The following is a 19,014-nucleotide window of genomic DNA, read 5'->3' as shown; positions in this document are numbered from 1 at the left end:
AAAATCAGATGGGGCGAGGTCTGGGCTGTAGGCAGGATGAGGTAAGACCTCCCAAACCAATTCTTAAAGCTTATCTCGGGTCAGCTGGGCTGTATGAGGGCGGGCGTTATCGTGCTGAAGAATGACTCCTTTTGACAAGAGTCCACGGCGTTTGCTCCTGGTAGCTGGTTTAACTTTGTGTTCTAGCATCTCAAAATAGTATAGGCTATTTATAGTTCGCTGATCTTCATGGAAATCGCAATAGATTGGACCCTGTGAGTCCCAAAAGATGGTCAGCAGCACTTTACCAGCGGAAGGTTGAACCTTGAATTTTTTGCGAACTGGAGAGCTAGTGTGTTTCCACTCCATACTCTGCCTTTTGGTCTCAGGATCGTAGTGATGGATCCAGGCCTCGTCGCAAGTCTCTATTCTTTCAAAAAAAGCGTCTCCTTCAATCAAACTTCGTTGCGTTAAGGCTTGACAAATGGAAAGCCTTGATTCTTTATGAGCGTCAGTAAGCTGTCTGGGAACCCATCTGGCACACGTTTTTCTGTACTTTAAAATGTTCCTAATGACATTGTGAACAGTTCCAACACTTACTTGAACTTCCTCAGCTATCATTTCAACAGTAATTCTTCTGTTATCACGAATAAGTCCGTCAATCCTCGATTCCAACGAAGAACCAGAAACTTCCACTGGACGTCCACATCGGGATTCATCACCTACACTTGTACGGCCATTTTTAAACCGATCAATCCACTTGTACACATTCGCACGGTTCATACAACTGTTACCGTACTGTCTCAACATTCGAGAAAAATATTCACTTGGCTTTACACCTTCTGCGACTAAAAACCTAATGACTGAGCGCTGTTCTTCTAAGGTGCAATCTTCTAGAGGACTTGCCATGATGAATTGATATTTTTGAAGTTATGTTGACATAAAATTACGAAACAGCAGATCAGAGCATATCCCAAGGTTGCCAGCTAACACCCCTGAAAAAAAAATTGATTAGTGTTAAAAATATAGACTTTGTCTCTTTACTTATTGAATGATCCTCGTAAAACCTTGTACTGCCATGTTCAAAAGCGAATTATTTCTAATAAATTTGCTTTTCCTATAAACTTCCAAACTGACGAACTGATTTTAATACGGTTTTCCGTAACCAAAAAGAATATGTGATTTTAACTTACAACAGGTGCACTTCTATTGGAAAACTAATTAAAATTATTGATATGAGAAAGATCTTTTTATACGACCGCGCATCATTTGCTGTCTCTGAAGCTTTTATAAAAATATTTCCTGAACAAGAACATGTGAAAAATAAGAAAACAATAAAACAATACGAGTATGTGTTATCTACATAACTAACTAGATATATGAGACGCGAAGCTGCGATTTCCCTTGCAATCCGAATTACATATATTCCCACCAAGAATCGAATTCGTATGAATATGTACAATTTCATACGTATTTGGATATGTATAGTCGGCTTAAAAATGTAATTTTGCTCTAATCAATCTCCTATGTGAATATGAGGAACAAGTTACGTATATTTTCCAGATTACGTCAAAAGTAACACGACTTTTCTTAAGACTTACAACCAATAAATTCGAAGTGAAGAAACTTCGGCTGTCTTAACTTGACATTAAAAACGCATAAACTCTCCTTTTTCTCAATATATATATATCTAATCAAACCACTTGGCGTAGCAGCCCTTTGTGACCTGAGGTGCTTCTCCAACGTCATCCATTAGCGACGAACATGTGGTCAGTACGCTGCGTCACTCTGTCTCTAACAGGCGTATTAGGAACTTTCTAGACCATTCCTAGTGACCGTCACGTCTTTTATTCACGTGATTCCCCATTTTGCCTCACGACGCTGGGTGAAAGCCAAAAATTTGGAAACACTGGCCGGGAATTTAACCCAGGACCACGCGAACGTGAGTTCAATGTTTTAGCTACTAGACTACGAACAGGTAAATTGACAGAGGGTCTTGCTCAAGAAGAGCTATTCATAGATGATTATGCACGGTACTGGTTTGAAAACAATTTGGAATTTCAGTGAATTCGCCCTATACATCAATAAATAATGTAAATCTGTTATTTTGTAGACACTAGTTGCATGTAGTTTGTAAGTCAAATCTGAGAAATATTCTATTATATCCATATTCTTACAGTGATATACATCATAGAGTATATATACATTATTGCAACAAACATTTCAATTGACCATTTTTGTTCTTCAACACACGAAAAGCCTGTTTCTGCACACAATTTTGTATGTGCGATTACACTGTTATCAATCAACAGTTCCCATCGAATTACCACACTGTCTATTGTAATACAGTATTATGCTCTGAGTGGAGGAATTAGGCTCATTTTCTCCTTTAGGAAAATGAGAAATTATGTTCAGCACGCCTTCTCAATGTGCGTATATTCGTTACATAGACTTCCTTCAAATATTTCTATTCTGTTCTACTTATTTTTTCACGTCACTATCTTTCAAACTGTATTTTTTGGTAGCAAGCGATACTTGACTGTATGCCACTCACTCTACTTCACTGATTTCTTTGTTACTATAGTAGTTTCCCACATGAATTTTCTTGTCTGACGTCTGTTTTTATACTCCTGTCTCTATACCTGAATCGCTTGGAGACTCTTCACTTGGAATCTTCGTTTCGATAACTTGCTTTAGTAATGTATCTTCATTTCCTGTGTCTCCGAAATTTATCTTACCACATCAGATTCTTTTTCTATTTTGAAGATATGCAATTATCTCATATTTAAAAAGGAAAAACATGATGTAAAGAACAGACAACAAGAATGCTATGCTCTCTTGGAACATAAGACGAGAACTACTGTGGTGGGCTCAGCAATGAACAAAACCATGTAGATACATGAACTATTGGTGGTGCTTTCACGTAGTCAACTCTAGTGTAAATAGTATTCTTATGTTGCTTATTTATCCGCAAGCCAAGTTTATAGGTACAATGAAATAATAAGTAGTGATACATAGGAATCTTTCATTGCTGGTGGGAATATAATTTTATTATGAAAGTAGATAAATTTACCGTATTACAAGGAAAACGGCCAATACATGATAAAAATTGGAGTAAAATTACTTATTACAACTCTTAAGTCAAACTTTATTATGATAGACAAATTCTTTACTATTTGGGTGTCTGAGGTAAACTTGTTTTTCTAGAAAATCCTGACGAGTACTAACATATTTTTGTAAGATTACTGTTTAGATCAAATAATGAAAAGTTACGAAAGGAGTCCAACCTGAGTGCAATATTAACAGTTTAGTGAATAAAAGTAAATCGAAAAGGGCAAATTATCAACCGTTAGGCGTCCTAGTGTTAACCACTGACACACGTTAAGACTCACGAGAGTGGGAATTAGAGCTACGTCCACCCAGGCTCTCGTAGCCCCACCTTATGGCAACGCTCTAGTTCATTTAATTGCACAATAGGAATGTATGATTAAAGCAAAAAGTGTTCAAATATTTTGACAGTAACTTTGAGTTTGTAAGAAAAAAGGTTCTGAGATTGAGAATCTTGGTAAGATTAGTTAGTTCAATTTAGACAAATTGTTTGTTAATGGATTTGCGAAAACATAGCGTTATATGAAACTAAAATTATATATGATAAATCATTAATTAGCAATAAAGTTAATGATACGTATAGTTTCATCAACTTGAATTATTCCATACTAGTGCTGTATCTTGTTTTGACGAAATTTCGTTCGATTTGTATGATATGTAGGAGTGTTCTTAAATGCATTTTGGACGAGTGTATTATATTCATTTATCGATTTAATTCGAATAAATTAGCAACTGATTAAAAGAGCGCTAAACTATTATTTGCACGTAATTTTGTCCTGACAAATACATGTATTGAGAAAAAAGTAGAAACATGTCCATCTTCCCAGCTAACTAAAAAATACTTACTATCTTTCTTCGTATCGTGCACAAATTAAATTTTCTACACAAAATTTGCAAAGTGATGACTCCATACCAGAATTACTTTTCCAAATTAAGACATGAGCACCATTCTTTTCTACGTTCTTTCCTGGATTTAATCAAACAATTCAATTTTGCAATTCTTAAACATACTCAATCTACACATTAAGCATTGAACTAATACTATCCTTACCTATTGTGGGGGTATAGAACGAACGAACTACTGCATTACGTTGAGGCTGGAATGTTGGTTTGAATCGATGATCATGGCTTGCCTGGTTACGAGCCACGTCTTCCAAATCAATAATTTTATCTACTAACAATCCCCACTGAGTTTCGGTTCGATGTTGTGTCTGGAGTGACTTGATTACCTGTAAATAATATAAATTCATTTTATTTGTTAGTAACAGGTAATCCTGATTTAAGTAGCATAATATACTATGTTCACGAAGTTCGTTACAAATTACACATGGGTGTATTTTCACAGACAAGACACAGATCTGTGCTTGGATGATTATAAAATAAAAGATGCCTTCAACAAACTACGAATTCCAGCACCATTTGTTGTTGGACAGTGTGAAGATTCCACACGAGAAACAATGATGCCGCGACCCATCAGCCAGAGTTGAGTGATTTCGAACTTGGTCATATAGTGGGACAACGCGACCACTGTGCAAGCTAAAAACAAATTTCTCAAAACCTTCAGATTCCGTTGTCCGCTGTCAATTGGGTTATTACCTACCTTTTCTGGCCGATCAGCCCCAATATAACGCCAGTTGAGGACCACCAAAAGTGTGTGGAAAATCCCAAGTGCAAGGCTGCAGATGTGGCAAAACACCTGAACGTGAGCCAGTTTAAACAGCCAGATATCTGCATCAACTATCTATCATGGAGAGCTGCAAGACGTAAACTCTTACGTACCACAATATCGCTAAGCGGCAGCAGTGTGCAACAAGTATGGTGCAGCATTGTGCTAACTTTTGGCGTCAGGAATTTTCTCTGACGAGTTTGTATAATCCCAATTTTTATCCAGAGGACGCATATAGGTCTAGAGACAATCCCTTCAAGAATTTAACTTGGACCACTTACAACCAATGGCCAAACATGGAGAGTTTTCACCAATGGTGTAGGGACCCATTTAAAGCTTTAGACGTTCCGAATTGCTGAAATGTATTGGCATGCGTAACAGCGCTGGATAGATTGACACTTTGCAGAGAGATCTGCTGCCGATATTTTCCATTTAGTTGCTTCTAAAAACCACAACTCTGTTTATGAAAGATGACGCTATTTGCCATATTGCAAAAAGCATTCAAACCTGGCGGCACAAAATGCCATCCAAAAACTGCCATGGGTCAGTCAGTCCCGGGATATAAACCCAATTAAATATATCTGGGCTATCCTGAACCGTACCATCAGACGGTGTTCCCCAAAACAAGCTTCCTGTGGAGAACTTCTCCAATGTTTTTGTAAAGAATGGGTAAAAAGCCTCCAGGCCAAAATCGTGGAACTCATTATTAATAGTTACGGTGTATTCCTAAATAATAAGTACCACAGCGTCCAGAATGACGTACCTAGTACAATTTATATTTCAACACGCTCACGATATCCCTGCAAAAGGTTAGAGGTCAGAGATAGGCAAGACCTGGAATTAGCAAACCCCCCGGGCATTACTAGAGATTCCGAGTTTGGGTTCGTTTCTGTTAGACTGTAGTCATACCTTTGAGTCATTACTTCAACAGGGAGGTGAGCTTGCCTTATAACACTCAGATACCAACACTGCTTATGCTGATACACTCGATAGAGGAGTCCCTTCAACCAGTACGTATAACTGGTATACACTCAGGGCCCACAAGGATCTGTATAGGAGACTGGGTCGGTCGAGCTTGATGGACTTAACCCATTACCTTCAGTGAAGATTTGAGGATGGTATGGGCAGTAAGAAGATTAATACTGAGGAATGACTATAAATTTCCTACAATCACGGACCAGATATAAATTATAAAGCAGGGAACATCCCATCCCATGACGGAAAAACTAACAGTAACGTAGATTGTCTGATACTACACTCATTAATTCCATGCCCAAATGGGTTAAGATTTAGCTTCAAGCTAGAGATCATTCAACAAGATATTAATATGTGCCCTTTTGTTATCACTTGGTTTCTGTATCAAGTGAGTACAGTTCAATAAAGGGAGAAGTTCATAAACAAGTGTCTATTTACTTATGATATGTCTCTTAAATAATTAACATTTTCTGACCAGAGTATGTATTTATTTATTAAAATTAAAATAAGCCGTAACAGTTTCAATAATGTAACGTTATCTTCTTCAGACGTTAATTGGCGTATATATGTCATAATATTAAATTATTATTGATATATATATATATATAGATGAAAAAGACAGGCACCTGTATGTGCTATGTGTTACAAGCGCCTGTAATGCTTTGGAATTGGAACACTGTTTTCCGCATGTACATTGTATGTATAGAGTTGCAAAACATGTGCTTCACATGTGTTTAACAGGTGTAAAAAGAAATCGATCTTGTAATGGAAACACTCTGTACATCACATGATAATCGATGTACATGAACTGTATAGTGCATGTTCATACCGCATGAACATGAACTGTCACTAACATCTGTACGTGCAATGTGCACGCAACGTAAACAGTGGAAGTACAGGATATCAGAACATGCAATGTACATGTTCGATGCACATTGCAATAACAGTCTTAATATACATGCAATGAACAGGTATTTCATTTCTTGAAGAATATAATACATTTTTAAAAAAGAGTTTCATTTATGGTTTTCAAAACCAGGTGTCAAAATTAGATGTGTACTTATGTGCCACAGATATTCTGCATGTGTATAAATTACATAATGTACTGTAGCCGCAGACGCAAATCCCGGGGATATGAGGGGACATGTTCCCCCAAAGTTAGAACTGACGAAACTTTCCCCCAATAATCTCATTTTAAAAGTATCATATGGCGAGAAGCAAGTTGAATTCAGGAACTTTCTCCGGGAGAATAATTACATGTTGGGGGTATGTCGGAGAAAGTCGTATTGGTATTAAGAACTTGTGATTTTCTTATGTATCTTGGGGGGGGGGGGGATAATTTTTATCTCCGGGGAAAAATACCATTGGGGCACCCATGGATTCAACACTGGGGAGAAGTGTGATAATTTCTGAGCATGATTCTCATCTTCCCCTAGAATATAAGCAGCAAATTACCCCCTCCCAAAGTTGAAGATAGCTTTACGCTGATGACTGTAGCCATCACCGATACATGCACTGTGCATGCCACATGTACTATGCATGTACAGTACTCGGATATGTTTATCTTACAGTATATGTTTTTTTCTTGTAACATAAACTGTACATTAAACAGATTAAGTACATGTTTAACGCTCTCTGACATGCACTGTACGTACTTGTTTTAGCAATCTGTACGCTACATGTACTATTCTTATATTTAACAGTGAAAAACATAGCATGTACTACATGCGCTGTACATACACTGTAATCAGTAATTTGTACAGCAACTCTACGTCCAATTTAATACAAGTACACACACGCAAGCATTTCGAGGTGGTGATTTGCTTGCTTTTTTCCAGTAAACAGGTGCATTACATTCAACATGTAAAAAACAGACTTCACGAAAATCACAAACATGCATTATACGGGTGTTTCAGAGCTTGTACAGTGGATGTACAGGAGAAACATTTTCATATATACAATTTTAATTGTTGTTTTTATATAATTTAAAATTTTTTAAAGTTTTTAATTAAAAATTTAAAATTATATAAAAAACAACAATTAAAACTGTATATCAATAATAATTTAATATTATGAACATATATACGCCAATTAACGTCTGAAGGAGATAACGTTACATTATTGAAACTGTTACGATTTATTTTAATTTTAATAAATAAGTGGCAAAATATTAATTATTTAAGTAATAGTTCCAGTGTCAAGTTGGAAGAAGTTACATATGTTTCTGTATATATACGTTTTAATATATTCCTTGATATATTTTATAATTTGCTGACATTTGTACACATGTTCTTTCTCGAGTACGAAAAACGGAAAACTTTTTTATAGATTTTTTATTGCACATCTGTATACAGATACGTGACCTTACTAACTACACAATAAAGCTAATACTGTGAATTGTCACTGTCCTACTATCTTCCAATTTTGATGATCGTACGCCCTGTAGAGACCTGGATCATCTGTCACTCAGTATGACAGTTATTGACTGATCTTTTGTTATTTTTTAATGACTGTTTTCTACATGCCAACCGTGTATCTATATGGAGCTAACATCCAGACGATCTACTCCTCTTATATGTTACTTTTTCAATACTTTTCCTGTGAACAGACTTGTGAGAATTGGGAAGGATCTGCGATTTTTAAACTCAGGAAGGCAATCTTAAGTTTTTGCGATCAGGAGTGTACAAGAAATTAGAAAATGAGAGTTGTTTGTGAGAGATAAGCGTTCGGAGCAGCTGGACATACCATAAGAGGAGATAAAAGTAAGAAAGGCTAGACAGTCTCACTAAGTCCACGCGAAGGGCAAGTAGAAAGCTCAATATCCTGTATATAACAATATGAATTATTTTTCATGAGCGTTTACAAATAAACCCGTACCAATTGTAACCCTGCAAGCAATTATATTCATGAAGAGTTGCAATAGCGTTTTGCATTTAAGTGCAACAACACATAAAAAAGGAGAATTTTAGCAGCGAGTTGTCTTCACGACGAGGTAACGTTTCACATTTTCAGCCACGTAACATCCTTATATGGAGATTACAAAACTCCCACGCTACAGTCAACCATGCTCGGGACTCTCCAAATATTAACGCGTTCTGCCCCGTGTCCCATAACAAGATGTATGTTCTCTTTTGTTACGTCAACAATTATCAGACAATGGTGCCTTCGTTTACAGCTAGAACGACACGATACCATATTTTTACAATGATATTCTACAATATGCGAGTAATTCGTATATCGTGGTCGTCATGACACATGACCTACTACTCAAAAGCTGGCTATCAAGATCACCAGATGGGTACAAAGATGAATCCTTGTGGGGTTATGTGAATGACAAAATCTAACTACCACCCCTACCACAGGACCTCTACAGTGATAGCGCACTACAACTGCCATCACTAAAGTCACCCCTGAATTACTGTCTTGAATAGGCCGATATGTACTACGAGGGCGCGGTGGTTCAGTGGTAGAGCGTTCAGCTCTGGTGCATAGGGTCCTTGGTTCGATCCCAGCTCGCGCCAAGTGAACTTTGTGATGGACAAACACCATGTGTGTGGGAGTTTTCTAGGGGTTCTTCCGTTTCCTCCCACTTCATTCATTTCACCATTTTATTCATTTCTCATCATCACTGTCTCCTTTAGCCTAGCCGGCATACTCGTGGGACGTAAAACTCAGAGATTTCATTTCAATACATATGTACCATATAACCAATGGTGGACACGCTCAGTATTTGTAAAATGTGATGGGTTGATGAGTGGACCTTTCATTCTAGAGGTCATGTCCATGTCTCTCTGAGAAAACAGCCATTCACCGACTTTAAGAACTCAGTGTACGGAAAACAGAATAGACCTGATAAAAGAAACTAACACTACCTAGGTAAGATTATAAAATTATTTTAACAAGAATTTCTAAAATCAAAAAGCAACAGAACTTTAGCCCAGGATTAAATTAACAATGTCATGGTAGGTTTTCACATTATTTTTTCATTGTTTTTATTTAGTGTTCCAATTAACTTCGATAAATTTTATACTTAAAAAATATACTTTACACATTTTTCATCCTTTTCAAAGGGAGCATCCAGGATACGAGAGACCATTTGTTCCTCTTCCTCCCGTTTTTCCTAAACCAACACCCTGTCATATCTGAATTTCGTAAAATATATTTAACAAAATAAATAAGTTTTTGTAGCAGATTATTCTACCGTACGGGCCAGGGATACAGTTTCACGAGAAAAGAGTCTTTTCCACAATCGCATCACTATTAATTCGAGCTATCTTTTAAATAATACACAAACATTATATGCAAGTTCTTACCTGCCTATGCAGACGAATCAAAGCCTTTTCAGATGGAGAATCCATAGGCGTATCATCTGGTAACTGTCTACGATTCATTCTGTCTCGAAGTTCAACAGGAACCTTCTGAAATATTGTTTCCAGATGTTGGTGTAATGGATGGCCTGGACCCACAGCAACTGAAGCAGCCTGTAACGACTAAAAACATACATTTGCTACATCACTTTCTGCTCGTAACAAGTAAACTACAGGGTATCCGGAATGGGACTGATGGTTTTTAAAAGTGTATAGTTTTAATATGGTCAGAGATACAGAAGAAATAAAACATTCATATTGAAGGAAAACTCCAAGTTTTGTTCAACAAATTTTCATACTTGAACAACTACCGGTGACGGCGCTAGTATCGCCGACAAACAGAAATGGCGTCGGCAGTCGAAAAGGCGCAATGGGTGTGGTTGTTTGCAGAGACAAAAAGTGTTGTTGAAGTTCAACGAAACTTTCAACGTCTTTACCACAAGGATCCTCCATCACACAACAGTATCCAGGCGTGGAAGGATTAATTTTTATCAACGGGGATTGTAGTGAAACAACACAGCGGTGGTAAATCGCGTGTGTCAGAAGAAAAAGTGGAAGCAATAAGAGAGTGTTTCTCACGTAGCCCGAGGAAGTGAATTCGCGCAGCGAGAGGCAAATTAGCAATTCCAAAGTCAACAATGCACGATTACGTTTGCGCGCGTATAAGGTGCAATTGTTGCAAAAAATTAAGCCCAACGATAAGCCACAGAGAGCAGCATTTGCTAATGAAATTCTGGATAGGATTGATTATGACCATAATTTCCTATTGAACGTTGTTTTCTTTGATGAGGCAACTTTTCACTTATCTGGCTGTGTTAACAGACACAATGTTAGGGTATGGGAATCTGAGAATCCGCATGCGTACATAGAACATTCTAGAGACAGTCCCAAATTGAATGTTTGGTGTGCTTTAACACATTATGCAGTTATAGGTCCCTTCTTTTTCATAGAGCAAACCATAACAGGAAATGTGTTCTCAGACATGCTTCAACACTTTGCTGTTTCCCAGTTACAACATTTGCAACCTCAAGTGATATTCCAATTGGATGGTGCTCCGCCACAATGGAGCCTATAAGAGAGGAAGTACCTTAATACTGAATTTCCTGGCCGTTGGACAGGCCGTGATGGGCCAATTAGGTGGCCTCCACGCTCTCCTGATGTAACCCCCTGGACTTCTTTCTGTGAGGGTATGTGAAAGACCTTGTGTATTCTGGTGAAAAGCTGCGTAACCTTGATGAACTGAAGAACCGTATTAGGAATGCAATTGCTTCAGTAAACCTCAGATGGTACAGAATACGTGGAGAGATATTGAGTTCAGGCTAGGTATTGTACGAGTTACAAATGGAGCTCACGCTGAATTACACTGAGTTAGAATGACTTGTAAGATCAAATAAACTTTGTGAGTTCTCCCTTAATTTTTTTTTTTTTTTTTTTTTTTTTTGTATCTCTGACCATATTTAAACTAAACACTTTTAAAAACCATCAGTCCTATTCCGGACACCCTAGGAAAAAACGCATACACAATTTTGTGTACCTCTACTTCAACATTCTAGAATAATAATAATAATAATAATAATAATAATAATAATAATAATAATAATAATAATAATAATAATAATAATAATAATAATAATAATAATAATAATAATTATTATTATTATTATTATTATAATTATTATTATTATTATTATTATTATTATTATTATTATTATTATTATTATTATTATTATTATTATTATTATTAAAAATCTACTCGTAATATTAAGACATGCCACTTAATAAACCAAAATTCTAACTTTTTGCACATACAAGACTTGGGTTAAAAGCCCTGAGCTTCAAGTGAATGGTGACTGGGCATGATATGGTTGCTCTGTTGAGTGCTATGCATTTGCGATGCCTCAGTTCGCTGATTCCTTCAGAACGAAAATTGTTTCTTCTTGCGTAAAATATTCCTTCGCAGTTATGACATCATTGTCGGATACGAAGAGGAATCCAGAAGGTGTTTTCTAGTTCTAAGAATAGACTAAAGTCTGAAGCTATCATATTTGGCGAGGATAGGAGTAGCATCGATATTACCTTTACGCAATTTAGCCACAGTACTACTGAAATATGATAGGAGAGATTACGGGAGTAGAAATCCTTTCGTTAGCATACCTTCCTACTTTTCTTGATTCTCTCAGCTTGTTGCGAAGAGAAAAATAATATTCACTTTGGCTGTTTGACACTTTTTTTTAAGACTAATTTTTTTCTCAGTTCATGGAACCACCGCTTCCATTTTTTGAGCAGAGAAAAAGGATCTTTCTAATTCATTTATTTAAAAAAAAAAAAAAAAAAGTTTTTTACCTTCAGGTTGAAAATGGTGCACCCATACTTCTAAATCGTTTGCGAAAAGCCTCTAGATCGACTTTAAGCATCTCCAAATTTTATATGGAATAATTGAAGTCACTGTCACTTCTGAAGTTTGGGACCCAGAGCGATGGTGGCGCGTTATGCATGCCTTGAATCTCACTGTTGATACAATGAATTTACTATCGAGATATCTACAGAGTCTGTTATTGAGCTGGTTGTACACTTCGATCGTCCATCATGTTGTGCACTATTTCTACAATATCATCTACTGCTTAATGTGCGTCCTGTGCGGTAGTCATCTTCAAGCTTCTTGTTACAATCTTTAAATTCAGCTCTTCACTTCCTTACTTCAGGTATGAAAAAGTATATGTCGATAATATGTCTTTCAGTCATTATGGGTTACCTTTAATGTCTTTCCCTTTTGTGAAGATAATGATTTACAGCCTGGTTATCATTCTTCTGGATGAGATGTAAAGGCTTTATTCAGTTTGCAGTAAAACAAAGGAAAAGCATCCGTTATACATGAGAATTACGCTACACACTTAAAAAGGATTATAAATTAAGTGTACTAAGTTCCATCTTCCTCTCCCTCCTCTCATTCATAGTGAGGCTTAGAAGTTTTCAGCTAATGCTGGTATCAACATATAGGATTAAGTTATATTTAATTCAGTGGAAAACTTATTATATTGAAATTAAAGAAGGAAAAATACGAAATGCGCTTGTTAATGAAGCTTCGGAGATGCGAACAAACGAAAATAAATTAAAACTGGCAACATACTCGAAATGAAAGTTGGTTCAAAAGTTTAGAACTTCTGAGTTGGTCATTTACAATTTTGTACAAAAATACAAAAATCGACTGATTAGTATGTTACGTCGGAGCCTTAATGTATTTAAATTTTCATAACGTTACTGTAATCCAAACTTCATACACTTGAAACGGAACGCCTGATAACTGCGAGAGAAATTATAAACATCGTCTAAGGAATAGAATAGGGGTAGGTTGGTTAGATTGAAGTTTAGCGTCCCTTTCAGTTTCGAGGCTATATGAGACAAGGATCTACAGCTTAAGGATGAGGATAAGCTCTCTCTCACTCGAATAGAATTGGATTAGAAGCCACAGACCGAGCCGTGTAATAATATTCAACACAGAAACAGATTATCTATCTATTACAATGCTACAGTACCAATTAAGAGCGACCGAGCTCTAACCTATAACCTTGGCTTTCAAACCTTTGATTTACGGTTATTTGTGATTTCACGTTTATAATAAAGACAAATATTTTAAAAAGAGTGTACTTTAAATAAATTACTTAAAGAAATATTTTTCACAAAATTTATCCTTTTAAATTATTGTTCAAAGGCCTTTGCATTTAATAAGCCTTCTCCGAAATAAATGCAAATGAATTGTGCTGCCATCTTTGGAGCTCTTTTAAACTACGTTTATATGTTTGTGTCCAATCCTTTCGACAATGAGATCTCGGAAACTACAGGCTATAGAAAGATTACGTTTTCACTGATCGATTGCAAATTTCATGTAGATTGTCCAGTTCTAATTGAATATTTAAAAAACATGGGCACTATTTCTCTATTACATTTTTACGGGTACATTGGAAGTGTTGAAATTTAAAAAAAAAAAAAACTAAAGCATCACATCCTAGGCATTATACATTCCAACACCACACTGTTGTATATGGGGTTGTATATGTCTCAGGCGTTTGTTTCATGGCCAAATAATAATGGAAAAGGAAGAATAACCATTTCTCCAGTCTAAGGTGAACCTTTTTTTTGGGGGGGGGGAGTATTTTGCCCAATGAACACCATATATAACTGACATTATAATTAATTGTGTATGTAATGTATTTGCTTATTACATACTACATGCAAGAAGAACGAAAACACTGCTCATACATGAATTAGAAACTCCAACCGGAAGCAGGCTCAAATCTCGCAAACGGTGCGAGATGTTGAGAAAAAATAATCCAAAAAAGTCTCCCCTTTATGATACCCCTTGGCTTTCTTTTAATCAATACGTCTTTCACTTGTGTCTGTAAAGGGGCATGTACAGGTGTTGGGATAAGGAATGATAAGGAGATTTATGCTCATATTAGAATGATGCGCTGTGCAGAGAGCGCAGGTTCAGCTAGTTTTACAATATAATTATAAAGCAATTAGCTGAATTGTTACGATTGAAACTGTGGCGGAATAAAAGAAAAAGGATGAGGAACTACAACTGATGGAACTGCGATAATAAAGAACATACTCTCTATTTAGGTGAGGAAAGAGCGGATCACAGTACAGTAAATCCAGGAATAACGGACCTTCGGATGTAGAGGACAGAATTTGATTAAGTAGTAAATATAACTGGAAGAAAGAAACTGTTGAGGTCACTTGCAATGAAATAAAAAACACAATAGGTAACGGTTGGAAACATGTTAAATGGAACAGAAGGAAAATTCTATTTCAAGAATTCTGAAATTTCCGTTCTCCACGAAACAGTTGATGTCTAGAGAAAATATCAGTGACTTGAATACTATTGAACAGTGGCTAAACATGGACAAAGATGATCTAGGCTATCAGATTTTCAGCCAGGAGTAGATGGTAAAAAATGTTATGAAGTGTGATGAAGAGGAAGAAGAATTGGTCGTGCCTGGTCCCAAATCATAAGTACGAGACCATATGGACACCATCATCGCACCGTAGACAGATCTCCAGAGAATCACTGATTATTAAGAAACAACATTCAACGGGAAAACAACTGAACAACGGGAAAACGACGAAGTACGTGGTATTTTTCACACTTCTAATACGCAGTTGTAAGAAGTGCTTTGTTACTAATATACATAAAATATTTTATATTTACATTATACAGCGCAATTTCAAATGTAATATGATATTTTAAATACATACTGCTCATAAACCAATTCGGGATTTAACGGACTTTTGATTTTATGAGCACCTTTTGCCCCAATTAGCCTGTTAAATTAATGAAGGTTTACTGTGTATGGAAACTTTATATTCGCAGTTGCTTTCATCAGAAATTATTAGTTAATCATTACCTCTAGTATATCATCTACCATTTCTTCGGCTTCACTCTTCTCAGCACTGAGTTTTGCTGCTTTGAAGTAGGAATAGTTCAACATGTAGCCTTTCTTGCTTGAATTCCATAAGCTTCGAGGGAGCTCTACAAGAGCATAGCCAAGAAGCAACACCAACAGGAACAAGCCCCAAGTGTTACTCGCAGACGACGCAATAGCCTTTAATTTCGGCCTGTAAAGGAAATTTATATTATTTAAAAGACGAAACAAACTACTGTAATTTGACAAAAATAATGAGAAAATTCGGTTGACACAGTAAAACTACTCACTTCAAAAACAATACATCATTATAATATTATAATATCCATATTATCAAAGTAGAAACGTTCACTCTCATTCACTTTTTTTTTTTTTTTTTAATGCTTGTTACACATATGGGATTTTGTTACTTGTCTGTCCTGTATACAAATCTACTCCGCTGGATTGACATCCTCTAAGTAACTACATATATCGGAAAAAAGAAAAGTCTGGAAGAGAGCGTAGATTGTTTAGATTTTATTTATAGTCCGACAAGAATGACCTAATCGCTAGCTGAATAAAATTTATAGCTACATATACCGTAACAAATCATCAAATTGTCTTATATGGAAAGCAAGATATAGAAATGATTCATTCTTGATCAAATGTTGCACGTAAATGTCAACACAGTGTTATGTTAGTTTATAACTTCCTCCAATTCAGCGTTTCAGACATCAAGTCACTGCTGTCGAGCTTATGCGTATCCTAAAGTGGAGGAGGGAATTCAAAGGGGAAGAGGTGGTTCAAAATTTATGCCAAAAATTGAGTATCTAACGTCTTTTACATGTTAGATGATAAATGTTAGTATGTAATTTCATTGTTAAAATTATGTGGACACGTGTACCAGTGTTTTTGAAAAAGGAGAAAGAGGGGGCGATTTTTATATTTTTACACTACTACACATTTATATAGACGTTGTCTGTCTTATTATCACGGGAAGACGGCTCAACCATTTGGAATGAATGTTTGAAAATATTAGCGCTGTCCTCGAGCCTAATTTTTTATCATGCCACTTTCATTAAAATCCATATCTTAAGGAGGGAGGGAGATTAAAAATACATGCCAAAAATAGTACCTAACAAGCCCTTCATCTTACGAAGATGGAACTGTATATAAACTCCTCATTCAAAATAAGTGGTCATGTGCTGTATCATTTCTGGAAATTTTGCTTTTAAGGGGGAAATTTATATTTTTACCAATATATAAAAATGACATCGAGATTTTCTGCGTCATAATCACGGAAGAGCGGCTTAACCGTTTGGAATTTGTGAATATAAACATGGCTCAGGCTGGGTTTTTCTGATATCGCTTTTATTAAAATAAGTATCTGATGGGAGAAAGGTACATTTTAGACTACGTCACAATCTCCTGTAGGTACCCCTGTCCATACTAACATAGAATGGGACGAAAGCACGGATTCTTCGCTTCGGAAAGCGCGCTGTACCACATAGCTACTATATTCCCGCTCAATGCTACATTACAAATTTATTTACCTCATTATTGTCTTTAACGACTTTGTTTAAATTCTTAGAGCCAGCATTCTAACGAACGATTCAGTATTATATATGGATCATATTGAGCAAACTATATTACACGCATCGGCTATAAACTTACCAGTCTAGATCTAATCCAGTCACAATGATATAAATGAGAAGTATGCAGCAAATAAAGAGGTAGGATCCATAGTATATGGCATTGTCGACGAGCGCAGACTTCAACTTTCCACGTACAGTAAAATCTCCTGCTTGTGTGTACGATTGCATCAATGGAAGGATTAACCTTTAAGATTAAACAACAAAAGTCACCAATTCAATCAAAACCATAATAAAAAATTTTTTTAAACTTATTTTCTTTAAATTTTAATCAAGTAAATAAATATATTCAATAAATATAAATACACTGAAACCAGTATCTATATTAGCTACTTTTGTTCCTCTGAAAACTTGCAAAGCTAAACAAGCGGCCAACTTAAGAAAATTACTTACCGTCAAATGGGGTGAATAGAAACAAAACTTCCAGATTCGTTTTGGATTTATCTGGAGGATAAATTAATCAACAAAACTGACATTTTTGAACATAGTCTTATACGGCTAAAGTGTTCAGAGCAGAGATAAAATGTTTTAGTGAGTTGGCAACACTGAAGTAGACGGCAGCAGCGTTAGTGTGTTACTGAAATTCTACACGGTGTTTTGGCGCTCCTCAAACTTTGTTGCTAAGTATGACATTTTCATATTTGTTGCATTTGAACATATGCCTACTTTGTAGTTTGTTGCTTCATTTAATGTGTTTTGTAGTAAAAGTTTTCCTTTTGTAAATGATTTCGAATCAAAATTTAACTTTACTGGGTTATTGTTATAATTTTTAATTAGTGAGGTAAATAGAAACACCTTTTGAGGAGTGGAAAATTCTTCAGGAACGAATTCTACATCTTCATCAAAATCACAACGAAACTCAACCTGGGCCCTCTTACTCCGACAGCATCGGAACGGATCTGTCACAAACAAGAAAGTTGATGCACGTGGAACACTCGTCGTCAGAGAACTCAGACGATTATTCGCTTCACGACAGTGACAAAGATATTTAAGTTTAACCCATATATTGTCACAAGAGGAGAAAGACAACATTCCAAACGATGACGAACTAGATGGTGATGGTTTCCTAAAGCTGGTGATTTTGCTGTGGTAAAGGTTTAAGGGAAGCTAAAGTACTCGGTGAGACTATTCACTACCCAAGTGCGAAAATGTGAACATGGTGAATATGTGGGAGTGTTTTATAAGAGAGCACCAAAAGCAGTGATTTTTTCAGAATCTTCTGAAGAATCGTTTTTACCACATGAGGATATTGTGACAAAACTGTCGGTTCCTATTAGGAGTTATGATAGGCTTCCCTGGCGATTTCAGTGGTTTAAGTCTTTTTCAAATATCATGAAAACTGTATAGTCGTTTGTACCTACTTTATGCATTGTATTGTTCTATAAGTTTGTAACTTATGTAATACTGGTCTTATTGAGCTTATATCTTACAGGTATCAAATAAATAGTTCGTTTCAACAAATACGCTGTTTCTTTTTACCTTTCCAATGCTATAAGAGAAACAACAATGAAAATTAAGCCATTGTTTCTATTCACCCCTACTCATGGGGTGACTAGAAACATAAAGAAAAATCAAGGTAAAGAAAAGTGAAGTTGATAAATTAATATGACGTTTACTGAATTTCATCAGCGTATTAAGACCGGTTTTTTGGGATAATTTAATACGCGAAATCTTTAATATCACCAGACTTATATACTCATATAGCAAAAAATGTGTTTCTATTCACCCCATTTGACGGTATTTGAAACAGCGTATATGATTTTAAAGATCTTACTGGCAAACCATAGCTTTATAAAGAACACAAAATACTAAAAACCAGTTTTATAGTAACAACAATATCATACAGATATTGCTTACAATATCAT

At 36.0% G+C, this 19,014-nt stretch overlaps 1 protein-coding gene across 1 annotated transcript in view; it reads right to left on the bottom strand.

Moving 5' to 3' along the window:
- Window positions 1-19,014, bottom strand: part of LOC145673279 (LMBR1 domain-containing protein 2 homolog) — a 54,388-nt gene that overhangs the window by 24,440 nt on the left and 10,934 nt on the right. Inside the window, exons 3-6 of the mRNA XM_081742826.1 lie at window positions 17,172-17,336; window positions 15,501-15,711; window positions 10,042-10,218; window positions 4,139-4,316 (exon numbers count right to left, since the gene is read on the bottom strand). Coding sequence (XP_081598952.1) covers window positions 4,139-4,316; window positions 10,042-10,218; window positions 15,501-15,711; window positions 17,172-17,336 — 731 coding nt within the window. The remainder of the gene's footprint in view (window positions 1-4,138; window positions 4,317-10,041; window positions 10,219-15,500; window positions 15,712-17,171; window positions 17,337-19,014) is intronic.

The sequence above is a fragment of the Thermobia domestica genome, chromosome 16, assembly GCF_964235325.1.
Source record: "Thermobia domestica chromosome 16, izTheDome1.hap1.1, whole genome shotgun sequence".
In the NCBI taxonomy this organism is placed as follows: domain Eukaryota; kingdom Metazoa; phylum Arthropoda; class Insecta; order Zygentoma; family Lepismatidae; genus Thermobia; species Thermobia domestica.
Note: the sequence above shows the minus strand (reverse complement) of the source record. Positions and strands in the feature narration are given on the sequence as shown.